General features: G+C 41.0%; 2 protein-coding genes across 2 annotated transcripts in view; both read right to left on the bottom strand.

The window, feature by feature from the left end:
• LOC140354459 (disintegrin and metalloproteinase domain-containing protein 10) overlaps positions 1–7,887 on the bottom strand; it is a 28,305-nt gene extending 20,418 nt beyond the window's left edge. The window contains exons 1-4 of the mRNA XM_072439505.1: positions 7,732–7,887; positions 4,477–4,624; positions 4,211–4,329; positions 3,990–4,142 (exon numbers count right to left, since the gene is read on the bottom strand). Of these exons, the coding sequence (XP_072295606.1) occupies positions 3,990–4,142; positions 4,211–4,329; positions 4,477–4,624; positions 7,732–7,792 (481 nt within the window). The 5' untranslated portion in view covers positions 7,793–7,887. The remainder of the gene's footprint in view (positions 1–3,989; positions 4,143–4,210; positions 4,330–4,476; positions 4,625–7,731) is intronic.
• Positions 1–21,591, bottom strand: part of fam32a (family with sequence similarity 32 member A) — a 139,984-nt gene that overhangs the window by 64,497 nt on the left and 53,896 nt on the right. The gene's annotated exons all lie outside the window — the stretch shown is intronic.

The raw sequence follows: 21,591 nt of genomic DNA, 5'->3' as shown, positions 1-21,591 counted from the left end.
AGTAGGATAGGCAAACATCCGACCGGTCTGTGTGGTCACTGTCGGGTGCCAGAGACTGTCGAGCATGTGCTGATTTGCTGTGAGGCTTATGATAGAGAAAGGGCCGGGTTGGCCTTGTGGTTTCGGAATAATGGGCGGGAGTTCAATCTGCGGAACGTTCTGGCGATCCAGTCACAGGGTTTGTGTCAGGCTGTGGTTGCTTACTTATGTAGCACAGGGCTGGGTAAACGTTTATAGAGTTGGGGGGTGTTGGAGACTGAGCCGAGGATGAGGAGCAAGAGGATGTTCTAACGCGCTTGGACTTCATGGGCCTAGAAACGCCAAAGTGATGGAAGAAGGACTTCTAAAGGATAAAACGACAAAGACGTCCCATGACCTCATGGGCTTTGTAAAACAACAAAGACGTCCCATGATCTCATGGGCTTTGTAAAACAACAAAGACGTCCCATGATCTCATGGGCTTTGTACTTCCAAAGCACCGAACGTCGGAGAGGGCGAGGAGGGTGAAGAGGAGTCTCCCTGGAGTGGGGCCGGTTGGTCTCTGACACAACGGCTATTCTGGTCACGGGGACACATCGTGACCTCATGGGCTTTGTGGCGCCAGGGCAGTGGGAGGAGTGCTTTTGCGGACTACGACAGAGTCTGAGGACTACGAAACATCTGAGGAATAAAGTCTGGCGGTAATGCAACACTCGGATGCCAACCGCCATAAAACAACAACAACAACAACAACAACAATTCCAACCGTCATAAAACACCAAAGAAGAAGAAGACATTCAGCTATAAAGCATGAATGTCCTCATTCATTCATTAACCTTTATTTAACCAGATAAAACCCGTGTAACACATGAAAAAGTCTGGCGGTAATGCAACAGGATTACGATAAAACACCAAAGAAGAAGAAGAAGAAGAAGAAGAGCTAGTCTCCGGTCTGGGGAGACGGGAGATGGCGGAGGAGAGTGGATCGGTGGTCGAAGACGTTCTGGACGGCGTGGAGGAGCAGCCTTTTCTGGCTGCACGTGCCCGGAAACGTAAAAAGTCCCTTAGCTCGTCCGAGGGTTCTGGGAATGAGCAGCAGGATGAGGCTGAAGCTATTGATATCCGGGGTGAGAGCAGAGACTGTAAGGTGATCATAAAGCTTGCACAGGATAGTGCATCCTTTAAGGAGTGGAATTCAGTGGCATTGTCAAAGAGCCTAACTGTAGCTGTGGGAGTGATCAAGAGTGCGAGTGTCCTTAGAGATGGCTCGCTGCTGGTCGTGTGCAAGGACGCGGCTCAGCAACGGAAGGCGATTGAAACTAAACGTCTGGGTGGAAAGGACATTCTTGTGTCTGATGCTGAAAGAAACATGGTCAGAGGAGTTATCGTAGGTGTCCCTACGGCGACGTCTGTGGATGAAGTTAAGGAGAATTTGACTGGAGCTACGGTGGTGGACGCTAGGCGGTTGAAGGTGACCCGGTCTGGGGTAAGATGTGACAGCTTGTCGGTAATGGTAACACTTGAAGGGAGGTGCCTGCCTAGTAAGGTGTTCGTTGGGTTCATGTGCCATGACGTTAGGCCATATGTTCCACCGCCCCTGCGTTGCTTTAAGTGCCAGCGCTTTGGGCATATTGTAGCGGTCTGTAGAGGGAGGCAAAGATGTGGTAAATGTGCAGGAGATCACGAGTATGGGAAGTGTGACGTGGGAGCAAAACTGAAGTGCTGTAACTGTGGGGAAGAACATAGCTCTGCCTATGGGGGATGCAGGTTTAGCAAAAGAGCTGCTGAGGTGCATAAAATAAAGGGGTCTCAAGGTATATCCTATGCAGATGCAGTCAAGAAAGTTTCAAGTAACGAGTTTAGAGTAAATACAGAGAGAGGAGCCAGCGCTGCTCCCAGCCAGGGCGAAATGAGAAAGGCCAGCGTGGCTCCCAAGAAGTGTGAAGGTTTCAAGAGTGGAGGTCCCAAATGTGCAGGTTCCAGAATTAATGAGAATACCCTGGTTGTGGATAGAGAGGATTTTGTACTCTTTATGGTGGATGTTGTAAACTGTGCTGCTCAGACTCAAAGCAGAACTGAAAGGATCAGGATCATTGCTAAAGCTGCAGGGAGATTCCTTGGAACAAAGGAGCTTGATTGGGCAGATATAGAAAACAGGCTAAAGGCGCTAAATGGGAGTCGGAGTGATGGGGGTCTGCTTGTGGGGAGTCAGAGTGATCAGAGTGACGAGATGGGGGTGGGTGTGGTCTCCTGTCCTCGTCCAGTCTCGTAGACGCACGGCTACCAAGCAGCGACATCAGTGGAAATATTAAAGCCTATAGAATGAAGCCTAAAGAATAAAGCTGTACGGTGGAAGCACCGAACGTCAAAGAAGGAGAGGAAGATGAAGAAGAGTCTCCCTGGAACAAAGCCGATTGTTGTTGTTGTTGTTGTTGTTTTATGGCGGTTGGCATCCGAGTGTTGCATTACCGCCAGACTTTATTCCTCAGACGTTTCGTAGTCCTCAGACTCTGTCGTAGTCCGTAAAAGTACTCCTCCCATTGCTTTGGTGTTACAAAGCCCATGAGGTCATGATATGTCTTTGTGACTAGAATAGTTGTTGTGTCAGAGACCAACCGGCTTTATTCCAGGGAGACTCTTCTTCATCTTCCTCTCCCTCTTTGACGTTCGGTGCTTTGGAAGTACAAAGCCCATGAGGTCATGGGACGTCTTTGTTGTTTTACAAAGCCCATGAGGTTGGTCTCTGAAACAGTGGATGGAGAGGATTTTGTGCTCTTTGTGGTGGATGTTGTGGACTGTGCTGCTCGGACTCGGGGCAGAGCTGAAAGGATCGGGATCATTGCTGGAGCTGCGGGGAGATTCCTTGGAGCGGGGGAGCTTGGTTGGGCAGATGTGGAAAGCGGGCTGGAGGCGCTGGGTGGGAGTCGGAGTGGTGGGGGTCTGCTTTTGGGGAGTCAGAGTGATCGGAGTGGCGGGATGGGGGTGGGGGTGGTCTCCTGTCCTCGTCCAGTCTCGTAGACGCACGGCTACCAAGCAGCGACATCAGTGGAAATATTAAAGCCTATAGAATGAAGCCTGAAGAATAAAGCTGTACGGTGGAAGCACCGAACGTCAAAGAAGGAGAGGAAGGTGAAGAAGAGTCTCCCTGGAATAAAGCCGGTCGGTCTCTGAAACAACAACAACTATTCTAGTCACAAAGACATATCATGACCTCATGGGCTTTGTAACACCAAAGCAATGGAAGGAGTACTTTTACGGACTACGACAGAGTCTGAGGACTACGACAAAGTCTGAGGAATAAAGTCTGGCGGTAATGCAACACTTGGATGCCAACCGCCATAAAACAACAACAACAACAACAACAACAACAACAACAACTATTCTAGTCACAAAGACATATCATGACCTCATGGGCTTTGTAACACCAAAGCAATGGAAGGAGTACTTTTACGGACTACGACAGTCTGAGGACTACGAAAAGTCTGAGGAATAAAGTCTGGCGGTAATGCAACATTGGTTGCCAACAGCCATAAAACAACAACGACAACATCGTAGAACAACCAGGAACTATTCAACCAAGTATTAGATAAAGTCTCAGGTTATAACTCCTCCCTTAGGGTAGGACTAATCTAGCTCCTTTTCCCTCAAAGCAGTAAGTTTCCTAGCTTCTCAGACCAGTATGTTCAAATTTAACACACCTCCAGTTGGCAGGTGATACTTCTCACTTTCAAAAACCCTGTCCATAATGACTTTCAAAACCCTTTCTACTGTGGACCACTCCAGGACGAAAGAGGGATTACCTTGATTATTTTCAGTAAAGGTTTCTTGGCTTGTTTTCTCACATTTTATTCACGTCAAGGAAACTTATGCAATGGGTCAAATAACTAATCCAACAGCAAACCATTCTGTTGATGGAAATTTGCTTAACAATACAGCCACCTGTATGCTTGTAATCATTGATGATTTCACAAAATGTCACTGCTGAAAACCTATTTAGCAGTTTGTCTTACCCAGATCGTCTTCATGGTAGATAACAGAATGGTGGTCTGTTGTATTGTGGTATCTCTCCATTGATTCTACATGATAAGTTCCATTGGACGTGAGTATGGCGCCTTCAAACTGCCCCTGTATCACAGAGCCATGGCAGGACGACCCATCTTCACCTGAAATCAGGGTATAGAGCACATTTTGGCTTTTGAATACATACATAAATTTAGTACGTTAACCCCACCTTCTAATGTTCCTGAGTATAAGTGGGAAACATCAGCTAGACTTGAACCATTCCCGTTGATCACTGTGAAGTTTCGTGAAAAAATGGCATCATCTCGTCTCAATCGCAGGCGAAACGGTCTGAAACAAACATAAACAGCTCACAGATGTGGAAGATCATGTCATGTGGACGATCAAAGACAGCTTACACTGATTGTTGGTCTGTGTTTGTGACTTGTCTGGAGCCATAATAAATATAAGTTTTTCATCTGGAATTTGATATATTACCTTTGAAAAGCAACAAAGTCCAGATGCAGTGAGGAGTCCTGGGGAAGGGTGGACCTCCTGACTCTCAGGTGCCTCTTGTGAAGATCCTCTCTGTCGTAGGACAAGCCTTCGTAGTGTTTGATGTATGGACTGATGACACGCTCTGCTCCTGACACACAAAAGCAGGGTGTAATTGTTACAACGTGATATCCCCAAAAAACAAATAGAAGTAAATATGGGGGTCAGCGATATGCAAAAATGTTCAGCACATAAATTCCAATTACGATCATGATTCATGTACAATTAGCTCTATATGGCTTTAAGAGGTAACTGAAGCTATTTTCTTCTTCTGAGAGTTCACACTTAATTGTAAATGGTTAAATCCACTTAGAGGAGACAGAGCCTGATCAATGGGAGTGAGTCTGTTATAAAAAAAAATAATATTTTATGTATTTGTGATGTCACGTTCCTCCTCTGATTATGAGTCTAGAGAAAGGGAGTGTCTACAGAGCCGCGGCGCGCGGCCGAAACTGCCATGTTATTTTGTGCCGCGGCTCCTGAAACTGCTGCGCTATTTGACCGCGACGTTTTAGACCGCGCCGGGTTAAGGTTAGGGTTAAGGTTAGGGTTAGGGTTAGCCATGAAGCTATATGGCAGTGCCGCGGTTCCTGAAACTGCTGGGCCATTTGACCGCGCCGCGGCTCTGCAGCCATGCTAGCTTCGAAAGTACTTATCACCTTTTAATCTATACCTTCAGCCATGTCTCTCTGTTATTACCAGTTATTTACAAGCAAAAGTACCTGCTCTGAACATGGCAATTACAAACCTTTGCCCAAACATAAACTATTATTACACCCCCACCTTTGTGACTAATGCACATAATTACACCATGAATGGCCAATATAAAGCCATATAAGTGTAGATTTTTTTAAGAGCCAGTTTTCCACAAATCTGAACCACGCTATTAGTGACTAGACCTTAGAACTTGCTACATATCATGAATAACTTAACTCATAACTGCTTGTAAAGGTCAATTGACACATTTACGTTTTATGGTAAGGTTTTGCTTTATTTTGGTAACTTACTGTGTAACCGGAAGTGACGGTAAAACGGAAGTCTACTTTACACACTGGAAAAGACGAAAAGTAGTCGACAGGGGAACAAGGTCTGTATTGGAAAATGATTGTATTTATGAGATATCTGAAATGTTTAATGGATGTATATGTTGTAAAAATATAGTATCAATGTAATGAGTTAGAAATACGGGGATTTACGTCCAAAATGCAATTGTCTTTTTATTTTATTCTGTCTAGCTCTTACGTTGGTTGAATGACACGGAAAAGATCATTAAAAGACATTTAACCATCAGTTCTGGCCTTCTCAATTCGACTGGACACTACACTGCTCATTAAACATTATAGGCCCATTTAATTATGTGATGTCGAAACGCAGCAAATATAATACATTTTTGTCATTATCAGGTTAAAAAACAATTCATTAAAAGCTGTTTTTCAGTCTATTGGAACTCGTCTTAAACTGTCTAAATCATTTGCCAGTTAATATGATTGACTGAGATTCAGGAGCTGGACCACACCTCAACCGTCCTCACCAGCAAAGCAAACCTCACTTACTCAACCACACCGCTGATTACCCAAAAGCCCCATTTATACAGGCAACAATACGGTTTGTATTTGCTCTCTTAAACCCACACTATGTCTCTTGTCTCTTTCTCATCCAAAGTCTTAGCCACTTGTTGTCCATCTATCCACATCATCCATCATTAAGACATAAAAGAGAAGAGGGCAAAGAACATTATTTCAGTCATATGCACAGTTAAAATAGTTATTAGCTTAGATTTGAACATTGCTAGAGTAGACGCCTGTCTTACATCTTCAGGAAGACTGTTCCAGATTTTTGCTGCATAAAACTGAAACGCAGATTCCCCATGTTTAGTCCTGACTCTGGGCACCAGCATGAGGTCGGTCCCTGAGGTCCTCAGAGTCCGAGATGTACTTTGGTGCTAGGCCATGGAGAGACTTGTACACAAGCAAAGCTGCTTTGAAGTCTATTCTCTGAGCCACAGGAGCCAGTGCAGAGACCTGAGAACAGGACTAATGTGATCATACTTCCTGGTTCTAGTCAGGACCCGAGAGGCAGCGTTCTGGATGAACTGCAGCTGTTTTACAACTCGTTTGGAGAGGCCAGTGAGCAGGCCGTTACAGGAGTCTAATCTACTGGAGACAAACGCATGGATAAGTCTCTCTAAATCTGGTTTAGACACTTTATTTTATTTTTTTAGACGGTAAAAAGCTGCTGATGTGACGTGGCGGTTAAAGTTCAAGTCTGGGTCCATTATTACCCCCAGATTTCTAACTTGGTTTGTAGGTTTTAGAGCGAGACTCCGCTAACACTTTCTCTTTGTTTCTGTGGCCAAAAACGATTATTTCAGTCTTGTCTGAGTTCAGCTGGAGAAAGTTGTGTTGCATCCACAAACTGATCTGTTGGATGCAGTGACAGAGTGAATCCACTGGTCCATATTCACCTGCCGATAGTGAAACATAGATCTGAGTGTCGTCTGCATAATTGTGATTGGACACATTTTCACTGCGTATCAACTGACCTAACGGCAGCATGTAGAGGTTGAACACAAGGGGTCCCAGGATTGACCCCTGGGGGACCACGCAGGTCAGGGTCATGTGGTCTGAGACACAGTTTCCAATTTCAACAAAGTACTTCCTGTCTTCCAGATAGGACTAATTAGAACCAGTTTAGGGCAGTGCCAGTGATGCCCACCCAGTCCTCTAGTCTCTGTAAGAGGATCCCATGATCAACAGTGTCAAAAGCAGCACTCAGATCTAACAGAATTAAGACTGAGGCTTTGCCCTTGTCTGTTCAGGCGGATGCCATTTTTCACCTTGTAAATAAATAGCTTAATTGCATACTCTTATTGTGTTGTGGTCCTTGCTAGTGAAATACTTTGGTAATGGGTTGCATATTAGCATTCCTCTGTGGACAAGTTCAGACATTTCACTGCACAAAGTGAAATGTCCCTGCAATCAACATATGGAAGACCTCTCGATTTAAAAAGCATATAATTGACGATTAGAAGTGACTGAATTTCAAGTAACCTTTGATTAATTGCACAGCCCTGATATGCAGTGATTTTTGTGAGCTAAGATAGACTTCTACTAGCAAAACTCTGCGAAGGGTCCTCCCTCCCCTCTGCGTAACCATAATTCCATACATTCACAAAAGCTACACATGCCACTGTCGTACCTGTCACACTTTCATGCCAGTGGAGCAGTAACAGCAGCAGCCAATAGTGTGTAATCCTCATGGTCTCCTCCTCATTGGTGGATCTTCAGTTCTTCACATTGTCCTCCTGCAATAAGTCCTCTTGCTCATCCCATTTCCTGTCCCCAGCGACTCTTACCTGTGGTGTGAGCTGGAATGTGGCAAGTTCAAGCCGAGACTCAGCGTGGAGATGTGACTGACACTGAGGCAAATTCAGACACGTTGAGAAGCATTTGCACAATACATTTGAAAAGATTGTGTGATAATGAAGCGACTGTTGATTGTGAATTATTTATCACATGCTGAAATAAGCTGTTCAAATAAAAAGCACACTTGACTAAATATCTGAACTAGAATCAATGATATACGGTCAGAAACACAAACATGTACAAATCAGTTCAGGGGTAAATGGTCTCTACATGCAAATGAAATATAACCTTTGAACAGTGATTAATTTGTTACTCTTCACCCACATATATGAACAACGTCCTGTTCTCATATTGGGGAACATGAGAAGTTTAAAAATACCAGAAGAAAGTTAAAATAACTATGGACTTCCACAGTTTCTAAGCGTCATGATGATTTTAGGAGATTTTGAGGAACTGTAACATCCCTGTGAGAAAGAGGACACAGAGTACGCAACATATATTTGCAGAAGTGACTCTATGGGTAAAACGACACACCATTCCATTTGAGTCGATTCATATTTCACATGCTTTAGAAAAATGTGGGCTAAAGTGCTGCCTGCACTTTGGTCAGTGGGTTTGGGTTGCAGTCCTTTTTGGAGGTGTCAAATTACTGGTCTCCTGTCTTGGAAACTGTTAATCAAATCCTACACTACATTTCCACATTCTCTTCTGCTTTGACTTGGACGTTCTGCTCGGGTAAATGTGTGATGTCTGGACAGCCTTTTTGGCGTGGGGCCCCTACTACAGAAATACTACACTTAGACCAATATTTCCCAGGCCTGATTTTCTTAACCTCCCCCTCCCACTTAATCATCAACTGACCGCCTCCCGCTGGAATTCTGCTTCTCCAGCTCTGATTGGTCAGGACAGAATCACCCGGACCTGTGTTGGTGACATCACACGGTAAGTCCCGCCCCCCCTGGAGTAGGATATCCACAACTACATTCCCATATGGTGCTTCTCTTCACTGCAGCACATAGGGAGAAATGTAACACCTATATGTGGCCTGCAGTTCTGCACAACATTTTGTCTTAACTTTACCACCATTAAGTTGCACCTATTGACCTGCAGCTAAACTTTGATTTTATGATTCTGTATAACTAAGCAAATGAATATGAACTAGCTATATGAATTACTGTGAACTAGTGAGAGGTTACTGGAGGTCATTGGCCTCACTTCATAAATGAGTGCTTTGTTTCATGAAATACAGCTTAAGGTTAGGCTTTATAAGGCTCTCTCTGTTGTGCATATTTGAAGTGATTCCAGATTTTATGAGAGACCCCCAACATTAATTCTTACAATTCCTTTGAGCTTTGACTAAATGTTTTAGATATGCACATTACAAAGACAATACATTTTCCTTTAGGCCTGTTTGATGACAATATGCTCCGTCTGGGAACTTGTCCAAGCTGGATTACTTCATTTTTGGATTTGGTTTCAAACTGTTTGTTCAACCTGAGTCTGGACACTAAGCTCTACCACTTCTCAAAACGAGCTTGGTAGAGAAAACAATGGTTTTGAGACAGTTTGTGGTAAAATTATCTTGTTTAATGGTCTGAGGAGAATGGCCAGACAGCAACTCCAAGCAATTCAATGCCAACTTTTTGATTAAATAGACATTAGCAAAAAGAGGCGTATCCATAATGTTTCCAGAAGGCTTAATGAGGGCTGTTTTTCACCACATTGGAGTCTAATTGAAATGAACACTATGTTGACATCCAGTCTGACCCTGTAAATGTCTGGTATCTCATCCCACACAAAGGCTCATGGGATAATTACTGCAGTTGTAAAAGGCCCTCTTCGTGGAGGTTCAGAGAACTATGAGAATGATCAAATCTTTCTGCTGACATAGCCAAACGTTAACCCCTGCACAGACCTGACCCATTTCACATTCTAAACCCTATTCTTTAGGTTTAGTGCCAGGACAATATGCCGTGTGTGCCATGCTCCATAAAGACAGCATTGTGCTTTGGCCTCGACATGGAACTACGGCCCAAATATCCTAGAGTTTATCCTCGTTTGATATCTTTACACATCTTCAAACAGGCTCAGAGCTTAAAGATAATGGTGGCCTAAAAGGACATGTAATGAATGTGATGCAAGAACATAATTTACTGCAGGAAATGTACATTCAGCTGAAAAACTGGAAAGTAAAAACATCTAAACACACTATCCTTGAATGGACAAAGAATTCTCACTTAAAGAGGGATATTGGCGCCTCTCAATTCACTGTGCACTGCTGCCCTCTGCAGAGAGAAAGTATACATTGAGTTAGAGATAGACGTCGGAATAGTTGTTTCATGTGACGATCATGAAATCGAGCAGAAACTAACAATTATTTTAGTAGTTGATTTGTCAAACAATAATTTCTACATAATAAGAATAGATCATTTTGTACATTGAGATATTTTAAATGCATTTCTTGACAAATAAATGTTGAAATATGGTGTTTGAAGTCTTCTAGATAGATAATTATTACAACTGAATAGTATTATTAGGGAAAATGGGATATGTTGAACACTTTTTTTGACATTTTGATTTATTAATGCAGCTGTATTTATTATAAAACAACTTCTGGCATGTGTTTTCGAGTTTCTTTGGTCCAGAAAACTGTTACGATCATCTTTAATAGTACTTTTTCTTTTTTTTTTTGGGGGGGGGGGGAACTAAGCTTGGAACTGGCACAATGGAACACAGCTACCGTATAAGTTCTTGTGTTTGTTTGGCTTTGTCAGAAACACTTTTGTATACTATGTTGTACCTATTGTACCCATTTGTGAAGGTGGCAAATCAGACCATATCATAAATTGTGAAATGTTTCAAAAGTAACAAGTGAAGATTTGGCACATCCTGACGTTGGTCCATTGACTTCTGTGACTGACTGAACAGTAGAAGTATTACAAAGGATTGAGCGTCACAACAAAGCTCCTGTCGTATTTCTGGACTAAGGACACTTAGAGTGACCCAAAACAGCAGGTCAGGCGAGGACACGCACACAAAAATGATACAGCTTGTTCTAATCGTATAATAAGATAACCCAGGACTGACATCGTGTTCAGCTGCATAAATGGCCTTGAAACAACTGGAAAAGCACACAACAGTGTTACACCTGTTTTAGGCAAAGGTTTATTTGTAGAGCTTATTTTACAAGGTTTAGACTGGTTCTGACTGGGTTTGGACTGGTTCTGACTGGGTTTGGACTGGTTCTGACTGGGTTTGGACTGAATCTGACTGGGTTTAGACTGGTTCTGACTGGGTTTGGACTGGTTCTGACTGGGTTTGGACTGAATCTGACTGGGTTTGGACTGGTTCTGACTGGGTTTGGACTGAATCTGACTGGGATAGACTGGTTCTGACTGGGTTTGGACTGGTTCTGACTGGGTTTGGACTGACTCTGACTGGGTTTAGACTGGTTCTGACTGGGTTTGGACTGGTTCTGACTGGGTTTGGACTGAATCTGACTGGGATAGACTGGTTCTGAGTGGGTTTGGACTGGTTCTGACTGGGTTTGGACTGGTTCTGACTGGGTTTGGACTGGTTCTGACTGGGTTTGGACTAGTTCTGACCGGGTTTGGACTGAATCTGACTGGGTTTAGACTGAATCTGACTGGGTTTGGACTGAATCTGACTGGGTTTAGACTGGTTCTGACTGGGTTTGGACTAGTTTGGACTGGGTTTGGACTGGCTCTGACTGGGTTTGGACTAGCTTGGACTGGGTTTGGACTGGTATGGACTGGGTTTGGACTGGTTCTGAGTGGGTTTGGACTGGTTCTGACTGGGTTTGGGCTAGTTCTGACTGGGTTTCGACAGGTTTGGACTGGGTTTAGACTGGTTTGGACTGGATTTGGACTGGGTTTGGACTGGTTCTGACTGGGCTTGAACTGACTCTGACTGGGTTTGGACTGAATCTGACTGGGTTTGGACTGGTTCTGACTGGGTTTGGGCTGGTTCTGACTGGGTTTGGACTGGTTCTGACTAAGTTTGGACTGGTTCATGGAGGTCAGGACTCCATTTGGACTGGTCCGGATTTTGTTTGGACTTGTTCTGAGTAGTCCAGACTGGTGTGTAGTGGTAAACACCAGTTCCAAACTAGTTCAGACAGAGTGGGTTTAGATAGATCCTGCTTCAGACTGGGTTCACACTGTGTTTGTAATGGCCTAAAATGAGTTTGGTCAGCTCCTGACAGGGTTGAACTAGTTCATACTTGTAAGAAGTGTTTTTTGTGTGTTTAAACTGGTCTAGTTAAGATGTGGACTGACACAGATGAGGTTTGAACAGGTCTGAACTGGGTGTGAACAGGTCCAGATGGGTCTGCACAGGTTCTGAGTGGATTTGCATTGGTTCTGACTGAGTTTAGATCAGTCCAAAGACACAAAAAGTATTTGGGCTGGTCTAGATTGGCTTTGACTGGTTTAGAGTTTTGACTGATCCTGGATGACAATGTCAGTGTTGTACCTCCTTTTAGCCATTTATAAAACTGCGTAAAGAATCTTGTTGAATAGAATAGCTTTTTTCCCCTTCAATACAAGACAACAGGTAAGATCCGAAAGATCTGAAGAGATCTCTTATCTATAAAACTGGTTCATACATTGTGTACCCATAAGTTTTCTCAACAATACATTTGGATTCCTTCAGTATTTATGAATGGGATTCACCAACACTGTATCACACACAATAATGGACAAAAGGCACATTCATCAATAAACCTCCATTAGTGTCTGTTGACAAAAATGTTCTACCCCTAAAGTTTATTAACTATGGATGAAAATATCTTTAGAAAGTAGCTGACCATGTGACATGTTAGAGCAGGGGTGTCCAAACTGCGGCCTGGGGGCCAAATGCTGCCCTCAGACCATTTTTTTGTTGGCCCCCAGGCTTCCTGCTAAGTTGGCCCAAACAATAAAAAGTAGTACTTTTTAATGTAAAATTTGAAAAATTCAAATATGTTTATGTTATACCAACCTAGTATTAATTTTCTGTCTTATTAAAGGTGTTGAGGCGCATTTAAACAATGTCAAATGCAAAATTTTGAATTGTTCACCGTATAAGTCTTAGATAAAACGATTTTTAAAAGAATAGACACCCCTATGTTAGAGTGATTGTAGTGCAACACATGCTCAAAGTTTTTATAACGTGGAGATGCTAATGCTCTCTAAAAGGTATTTATGCCTATTAATTATGATACGTTACATAATGGTCTTATTACCATCATTATGTTGCTGTTGTTTTGCTAAAATGTATTATTCCAAAGTTATTTAGACAGTTAAGTTTAAGGACAGCTTGGGGAAATGCTTTTTAGTTGGCCTAAAGCTCAAAATGTCCATGATGCTACTACGTTGCTATGATGTAAATTTACAGGAGGAACTCACGATATTCACACGAGTTGGTTTCAGCTGAGGGGCCAAGACTGACACGAGAGGGCGCTGTTTATTCACATTTATAATTTATTTTCTCTAAACAGCATGGATCATCATCAAATATCACTATGCATTATATAGGTTGTTAGGTCCTGTAGGTAGACTACCAAATCAGAGAAGGTTTTCATTCTTTTTGTCAGTGAATTAAATTCACAAACCAAAAATGTGCTCAGCAATGAGACGCAACATAAACCAATGAGTAGCCTAATAATAGTAGAAAATAAAAGAGAAGAAACAGAATGCGTAAAATCAGGATTAATAAACCAATCAAACATTTCCTAAATACAGGTACAATATAGCCTATACAATATGGCCAGAGCAACATTGCACAACTTGCATTGCAAAATATATAAAAGAGTTGTTTAAAGCGACAGGTGTAATGAAATGTTCATGAGTCCACAAGAGAAGTGGATAATAGATCATAAAAGTATATTGTCAGTGAAAGACCTGCTGTGTTTCAGATGTGTCTATATTTGTTTATAGTTCTGACAAATGAGCTCGTCCATTAGTGTCTAAATGACTCCAGATGTGAGGCAGTGTGGGGCAGAGCCAAAGGGGCCCCACCTCCGCATCATTTAACTGCAACTTTATGGTGACAGGACAAGGCCAGAGCACAGAGGGAATAGGATTAAGTTTACCACACCTGGATGGTACTGAATAATTTGTAGAACTTTACTTTCTAAGATGGGGTGAGGTCAAGCTTTGTCCATGTCGGGTGCAAAAAGAACATATTTGGCAAATATTTCAGAGCAGCAGAAGGTAACAGTATAGTTAGTTATTTAAAGTATGACTTAAATAGGAGTAAACCTTTCTGCTCACTCACTCTTTAAGTTGTGCCATGTGCTTAACATTACTGGGATATGCTCCAAGGCTTCAATAAGGGTAAATTATGGTCAATACTAAAAAAATATTTAAAAATATAAAACACGTAGTCATACTGCATGAACTGTTCCTTTCCAGTTTGTATAAACATCACAAAAATGATCACTACCTCAATGTACTGCAGTCTTGAAATGTGGTAAATATCTGGGGGAAATATAGCAGTGAAGTATGTAACAAACCAGTTTTTAGAGCGCATTGGATGTTTCAGTCTGGATTGGTCTATTAAGAAATGAACATACAGAATCTCAGTTTATTCAACAAAGAATTGTAGTGAGTGGAATAAAAGTTTAACAGCTGAATATGAGTCTTGATCCAGGAAGTATTGCCTCATAGACTTTTGACCTCTGGTGTCTTTTGGCATATGCTCCCTGATATCGGCCTATCAGTGAAATGGCTGTGAGCAAACTTCATGTCTCTTTCCTGCATGGCCTCTCAATTGCTGCACTCAGATAACCGACCCTTCTTCGCCTACAGACGAAAACGCTTTATCTTTTTCGTTTCTCTATTCTTTATTTCTTTATTCTCTCTTACAAAACATCACAAAACAAAAAAAAACAACACAGACCAAAACACACAATAATAAACAGTGAGGATCTAAAAAGCGTAAAAACACAAAAACTCAAATAGTATAGACAAAGCGTAAGCCTTTGCTCAGGCACAGCTTCCCTCCCACCATGGACCCTCCAGCAGGGTCCATTACATGCCGTGTTCTCAGTCATTTCCTCCTCCTCCCTTTTCAGTGAGGGATTCCGTGGCTCCTTCCAGTCTTCAAATTAACCTGATGTAGCTTTACACTCCAAGTATCAGAATCAGAACCAGAATCAGAAAAGGTTTATTGTCATTGCCAATGAACAGAATTCACAAACACAAACAGGAACTTGCTTTGGCGATTCGGTGCAACATAAAACAATGAACAATGATAAATCAACATGTATAAAATCAAAAAGGGCATGCATTAAAGAAAAATAATTTAAATCTAATATAGGATCAAAATTAAAAAAACACCACCGCGCACTGCATTTATCAAAGAATAGACCTACCGTAGTTACTTATAGTCTCCTGTGTGCTGTAATCAGGGAGGGGAAGAATACTAAAATATATTTAGTTACAGAATAATACTGAATACCTGCTTTAAAATGAATCCAAAGAATCAGTAAGCTGTTGCTCAAGAGGCTCCAGGCTGATACTGTAAATGCAGCTGTCATAGTTTCTGATGTGACGGAAAAGAAAAGGCAGTGACTTGTAAATTTCATCATGCTGGATGTCATTTTGAAGATTTTTGTGACAGCAAGAGCTTTCATACAGCTGATTTTGTTAGATTTCAGCTGGAGCTTGAACTAGTTAATTAAGTGCAACTACTCAATTTTATAGGTTTTATGAGAGAGCAACAGTTAAATTACACATGGATCTCTTCAGACTGCTAATTTATTAGATAGTTAAAGTCAATGTCAAAAGATTGTTTTTGTTTGGAGCTGCTGGGTGACAAACCAGAATTTAAAATACTTGTGACTCTTCGAACTTTCTTTGAGCACAGAACCGAGTCTGGACCTGAAATAGAAGACGATACAGATCAATTCTATTGTGACATTCCTGATGAGCCAGAGGATTCCACACAGATTGATATTTAATCCAGAACATCTTTTACACACCAGAGAAAGATTGCTTTTCTTCACGAGATTGTTAAACCATTAACAAATTCCTGAACCATTTATTGACCTATAAGTAGGCAGCGCTTGACCACACATTGTTAGACCAGAGAGCCAAGACCTGGACTCAGAACCAAAGCTAATACAGGTTATTACTTTTTCAATTTTGGATTGACTGACATAAATGTGGTTAACCACCTCTCGAAGATGAATATCTTGCATGTTAAATATTAACTGAAATCGCGGCTGCTCCATTGTTTCCTTGTGACAGGGGCATTTGGTGGCCTCTAAACAACATTTGGTCGTGGCCCATCATTTGACAAACACGGTTTAAAATTCTGAGGTGGACCAGGAAGCAAAAACTGGCTCCCCAAGAAAATCTTAATAAATCACTTCTGATTCTGATGCATTTTAGAAGCAATATTTGTCCACATTATTTGAATCGGCTGCACAAAATATTATAGGCTAATTATTTATTCTACCAGATCTTGTGCAGGTTTGTACGCGGATATATTTTGACAATAGCCTACATTTTAACTTTAGTTAAGAGGCCGGGCCCCAGCACCAGATGATTTATGGAGGACTGAGGCTCCAGAGAACCACAACAAACTTTTATGTCGGGACATCTGAATACATGTTTTGCACTTATAACAACCTATGCTTTAGTCTTTTGTTAACAGGTTTGACTTGTGTGGTTCATGTAGATTCTCTCGCTCTCTCACGCTCTCTCTCTGGTCTGGACACAGCCCACCAGAGCATGTGGGCCCCCCCCTTATGGTTGTGGCCCTAAACAATCGTTTGTTTATGCCAACTAATACTGCACAGTTTGAAGCTTAAATGGCAAAATAAAGTGTAACAGTGTGGGGGAAATGTCAACGGACATGCATTATGTAATAATGATGAAACTTATGAGCAGAGTTTAAGTTGAGGGGGATTAAATAATAAGTTAAAATGAAAGAAATATTATAAGAATATGAGAGTTTTCTAGGGCAATCACAGTTCTTTCATCTGAAAGCATCTATTGCATTTGACTCACATTGATTGTAAGTCTAAAGAGAACATTAGCCTAAACTAAACGTGTCTGATCTAGTGATTCTTTAGGCAGCCACTGATGATAATCTTCACTGAGGAATGTATCTGACACATTTCCCATGATGCCTCTGTTTTTTACTGTTTACATGTGCTTTTAAGTCATTTTCCCATGTGGAAAATGGCAGGGGGTTATTTCCCACACCCCTGTCGCTAATGTCTTCCTGCTTCTGCACAGTGACTTACACAGTGACTGTCTAAGAGTAAAATGTATCCCAACTTTTCACAATGCATAAAATATAGACTGTTTCAAGCTGCTTTTCATTAAACTTAGCTCTTTTCCTAGTCTTTGCCTGCCTCTCCTGCTCGCTCTATAACTGAGTATATCATAGCAGTATTCCCAGGACACAGGAGTTTTGGGGAGTTTTTTACCTTAAAAGGCCATGCAGAGCAGAGCGCTGGTTTCCTGTGGGAGGGCTTTCCTTTGGAACCCTGAAGCCTGGCCCATCCTTATCCTCCGTTAGACCTCAGCCCCGTCCACTGACAAAGTCCAGCCTAAAGCTACATGCCCACAGCTTTATATATATAAGTGTGTGATCCTAACTTTACAGGAGGCGAATCCACGGTCACAGAGGAGGCAAATAAACAAGAGTCTGTCAGGAACATTTATTGCACTTTAAACAGCAAACTGGATTGTAGAAGTTATAGAACAAAAATATGCCTACTCAATAAAGAGATTGCAGATTCAAAATAAATACAGCAAGTCTTGTTGTTTTCGTCGTCTCAAATATGGTTATCCGAGATTTTAAGATTTATTCTGTTGTAGTTGGAGTATGTCACACTAGTGAAGAATATAAATCACTTGAGTATTAGATATATGAACAATAAATGCTTAGAAAATCCCCAAATTCAGCGTGAAGAGAAAACAAATTGTAAAAAAGGGGAATTAAGATTGATAATTGATAATGCAGCAGGAATAAACTGCTAATGTCTGGGCCTTCTCAGTGCACACAGTCAGGTACACGCTGCTTCTCAAATACAGTACAATTCAGAGTGAGTGAGTGAGTGAGTGAGTGTCCTTATAAGGTTTTAATGCGGCCCAAGACTGAGGTGATGAGGCACACACAGCCCTCTGTCACCACTGTGTCAGCATGAGCTCATCACTAATAAACAATCCACTGGGAATTACTCTTATTTTCACACAACATTTTTACAGCTGTTGCAATTAATTAGACAATGGACCTATGACTGATCATTGTTGGCTGTCCCACCTCAAGCCTTTATGTGCCTGGGAGAGACGTTCAGCTGAAAATGTATTAAATGAACACAAATTTAAAAAAAAATACACATATTAATATAATATAATGTCCGCCTACTTATACGATCAAATTAATCTATTTTGACATAACCTGTTACCAGTGGTTATTTCCTTCCATTTGTACCTGTTTGTGTCTATGGAGATGTTGACTTTGACTTGAATGTTCCACAGTATGGCATTAAATTCACTGATCGGCAGTTTTCAGATCCGTTCTGTGGAGAAACAAGCCCAAAAATGTATGTTTTTCAAGGTATTTTCTTTAGCAATACTATAGCGCCTGTAATTTAATACATTCAAGATAAGTAAGTAAGCTTAATGCCTTACTGTGGAACATTCCAGGCAAAGAAATACCATCTCAAAGGAGACAGGCAGGTGGTGGATCCCCAAACAGAAAGGTTACATAAATGTATACAGATGATTTTATTACAATTACAATTACAATTATTTGCTGTTATGTTGGAGCAATAAAGGGAATAGAGTTGCAATTTGAGTTGACTGCATCTACATCACATCAAGTCCAATAGTATTATTTAACTGGGACTTGGTGATGAGCTAAAGGTCTTGGCTTCCGTTCTGCTTTGTATCAGACACAAGCCTTGCAGTGAAACACGTCATCGTGTCTGATGTCATCAAGAGGAAAGCTTTTTAACCCTTTCCAAGCGAGCAGCACTTGGATGCCAACCGCCGTAAAGCAACAACAACAACAACAACAACAACTACGACAAAGTCTGAGGAATAAAGTCTGGCGGTAATGCAACACTTGGATGCCAACCGCCATAAAACAACAACAACAACAACAACAACAACAACAACAAATCTACAGGTAACACCAAAGCAATGGAAGGAGTACTTTTACGGACTACGACAGAGTCTGAGGACTACGAAAAGTCTGAGGAATAAAGTCTGGCGGTAATGCAACAATTGGATGCCAACCGCCATAAAACAACAACAACAACAACAACAACCAAAGCAATGTAAGAAGAACTTTTAAGGACTACGACAAAGTCTGAGTAAAGTCTGGCGGTAATGCAACACTCGGATGCCAACTGCCATAAAACAACAACACCAACCAACACCAAATCTACAGGTCTGAGCAGGTGCCCACAATGTTAATGTCAATGGCAGTTTTACTATATCCAAATACTATACTAGTATGATAGCATGTTACCACATGCAAAATAATGAGTTGTTTGGAGCAGTAAAAGAGTGTTGCTTTGTGTGATTGTGGGACTGTAATCCAGCCCCAGCTAGTCTTTGATAATACCTGTCACTCTTTATGAAATTGTCTTAGCAATGGAACATGTGTCTATACTTGTGTCCTTAATAAAGATTATGTGAAATGAATAATAAAGGTATAGATAGATAGATAGATAGATGGATAGATTAAATAATGAACATAAGAAATGTGCTTATAATGATGATAAAATTATACTAATGATCGAAGTCTGGGCCTCCTCCACTTGTGAATAAAGCCCTCGGGAGAAAATCCTTTTTAGGGGATTTGTAAGTTGTCTAGGTGTAGAGACAGACTAAAGAGACATGGACATGATCAGTAAAAAAACAGACAGAGGATGTACATTGTCTTTGGAATGTGTCACTACAGACCAGGTGTTTGTGCCCATGGGCCATAGCGGTCCACACAACAGTGATCTGTCATGATGAGTTATACCCACATGTTGATATATGCCACTTTTTAACAACACTTTGATACAACTTACATTTCAAATGTTATTCTTTATGTCCTCTGTTGAGTTGTATAGGACAATACTATTTTGCACCCCGTCTATGGTAATTAAGCCAATAATATAAGTCAATTGGTCCGACAAAAGCCGCAGGAAATGTGGATGAAAATGATTGAATAATGTGATAGTATAGTATCCGCAGCCTAAAGTTTGCCAAGCAATTACTCATTCAAAATAAAATATTATATATATTAAATAGCAGACATATCCTATATCAGATTTTAATTGTTTTTCTTTTCATTTTGACTTATATAGGTTGTTTCGTCCTTGTTCATTGTTTTATTTTGCATCAAAGCAAGTTCCAATGTTTGTGAATTCTGTCAATTGACAATGCCAATAAACCTTTTCTGATTCTGATTCTAAATGGTCCTCAAAATGTCACCTTTAAACAGGAGTTTGTTTCCTTTTCTCAGCGGGGTGTGCTGCAGTAAAAGAAAAACCTTCTCAAGAGCATCGGAAAGACCCATTCCTCCGTTCCAACCTATGCTTTGCTCCACTTTGATCTCATCACAGTTTTAACAACTACCACTCAACCATGAGCGGGGCAATATAACTGTGCCAATCTTTTACTTTGCCTTTGTGATTTTCTTTATTTCATCCATCCATAAAGCTGGTAAATCCCACCAATCCACCTTTGTCAGTACATTATATTATTTTCTGAAACTACAAGATTTTATATCAAAGCTCTTTCTGGTCAATCCATGGCTTTTTCTGCTGATGAAAACAAGAAAAGATTCTTGTTTTTTCAACATTTTTGAAGCCAAACATCTGTGAATGCTTTTAACACCTTCATCCACATTGTAAACTGGTTATTCACTTGATACTTGCATATTAAAACTGTTGTAAAAAGCAGAGGAAACACATTTCATTAAGTACTAATGCAGAAGGAGGATTAGGCAAAAGGTCTGCATTCCTCTGGTTATGAACGACCCTGCGCGGTAAAGATTATGTTACTAGTATGTTGACATGCTTTTATTACATTTGTCCATAGATAGAGACTTACATAGATTTATATGATGGATATAAAGATGAAATGCTGGAACCACATTCACATTGTAATGAGATCATGTTTAAAATTCTTGCTACGCTTTTGGTCTCACAGCGATCTCAGCAATGTCATAATGTATTTACTCGGTTGGACTGGTGAGGAGCAAATACCAAGAATGAAAGTAATTTGAGGTGGAAGGCAATCTGTTGTTTTTTTTTTTTACACCAGTGTATGTAAGCTCACACTGTGTGATGTTGCTTATTTAAGCTGTATTTTGATAAATATAGCTTTTTACAGCTCACAAGATTGATGACAATATACATTACAATAAGTATTAGTTATGCTACAAGGTGAATATTACCAAACATTATGTTGGAATTATCACAACACGAATGAATGCAAAGTAAAAGAGCAATTGAATAATCGAAAAATAAGTGAGTTAGTAACTCATCTTCATTTTTAAATGTATGCTGGAATGGACATCACTTCTTCCCCAATATTCTCCATTCATCCAGGATTGGGACTGGTTCAAAGAGGGGCTTTGAGACACACTCTTATTATTAAATGAAAGTAGGATTTTTTTTAGTTTGTTTTGTTTAAACATAAAGGAATTTTCAACTACAACCATAGAG

Source organism: Eucyclogobius newberryi, unplaced genomic scaffold (assembly GCF_026437365.1).
Source record: "Eucyclogobius newberryi isolate DKJ021-1_F unplaced genomic scaffold, fEucNew1.0.hap1 SCAF_9, whole genome shotgun sequence".
Classification (NCBI taxonomy): Eukaryota; Metazoa; Chordata; class Actinopteri; order Gobiiformes; family Gobiidae; genus Eucyclogobius; species Eucyclogobius newberryi.
Note: the sequence above shows the minus strand (reverse complement) of the source record. Positions and strands in the feature narration are given on the sequence as shown.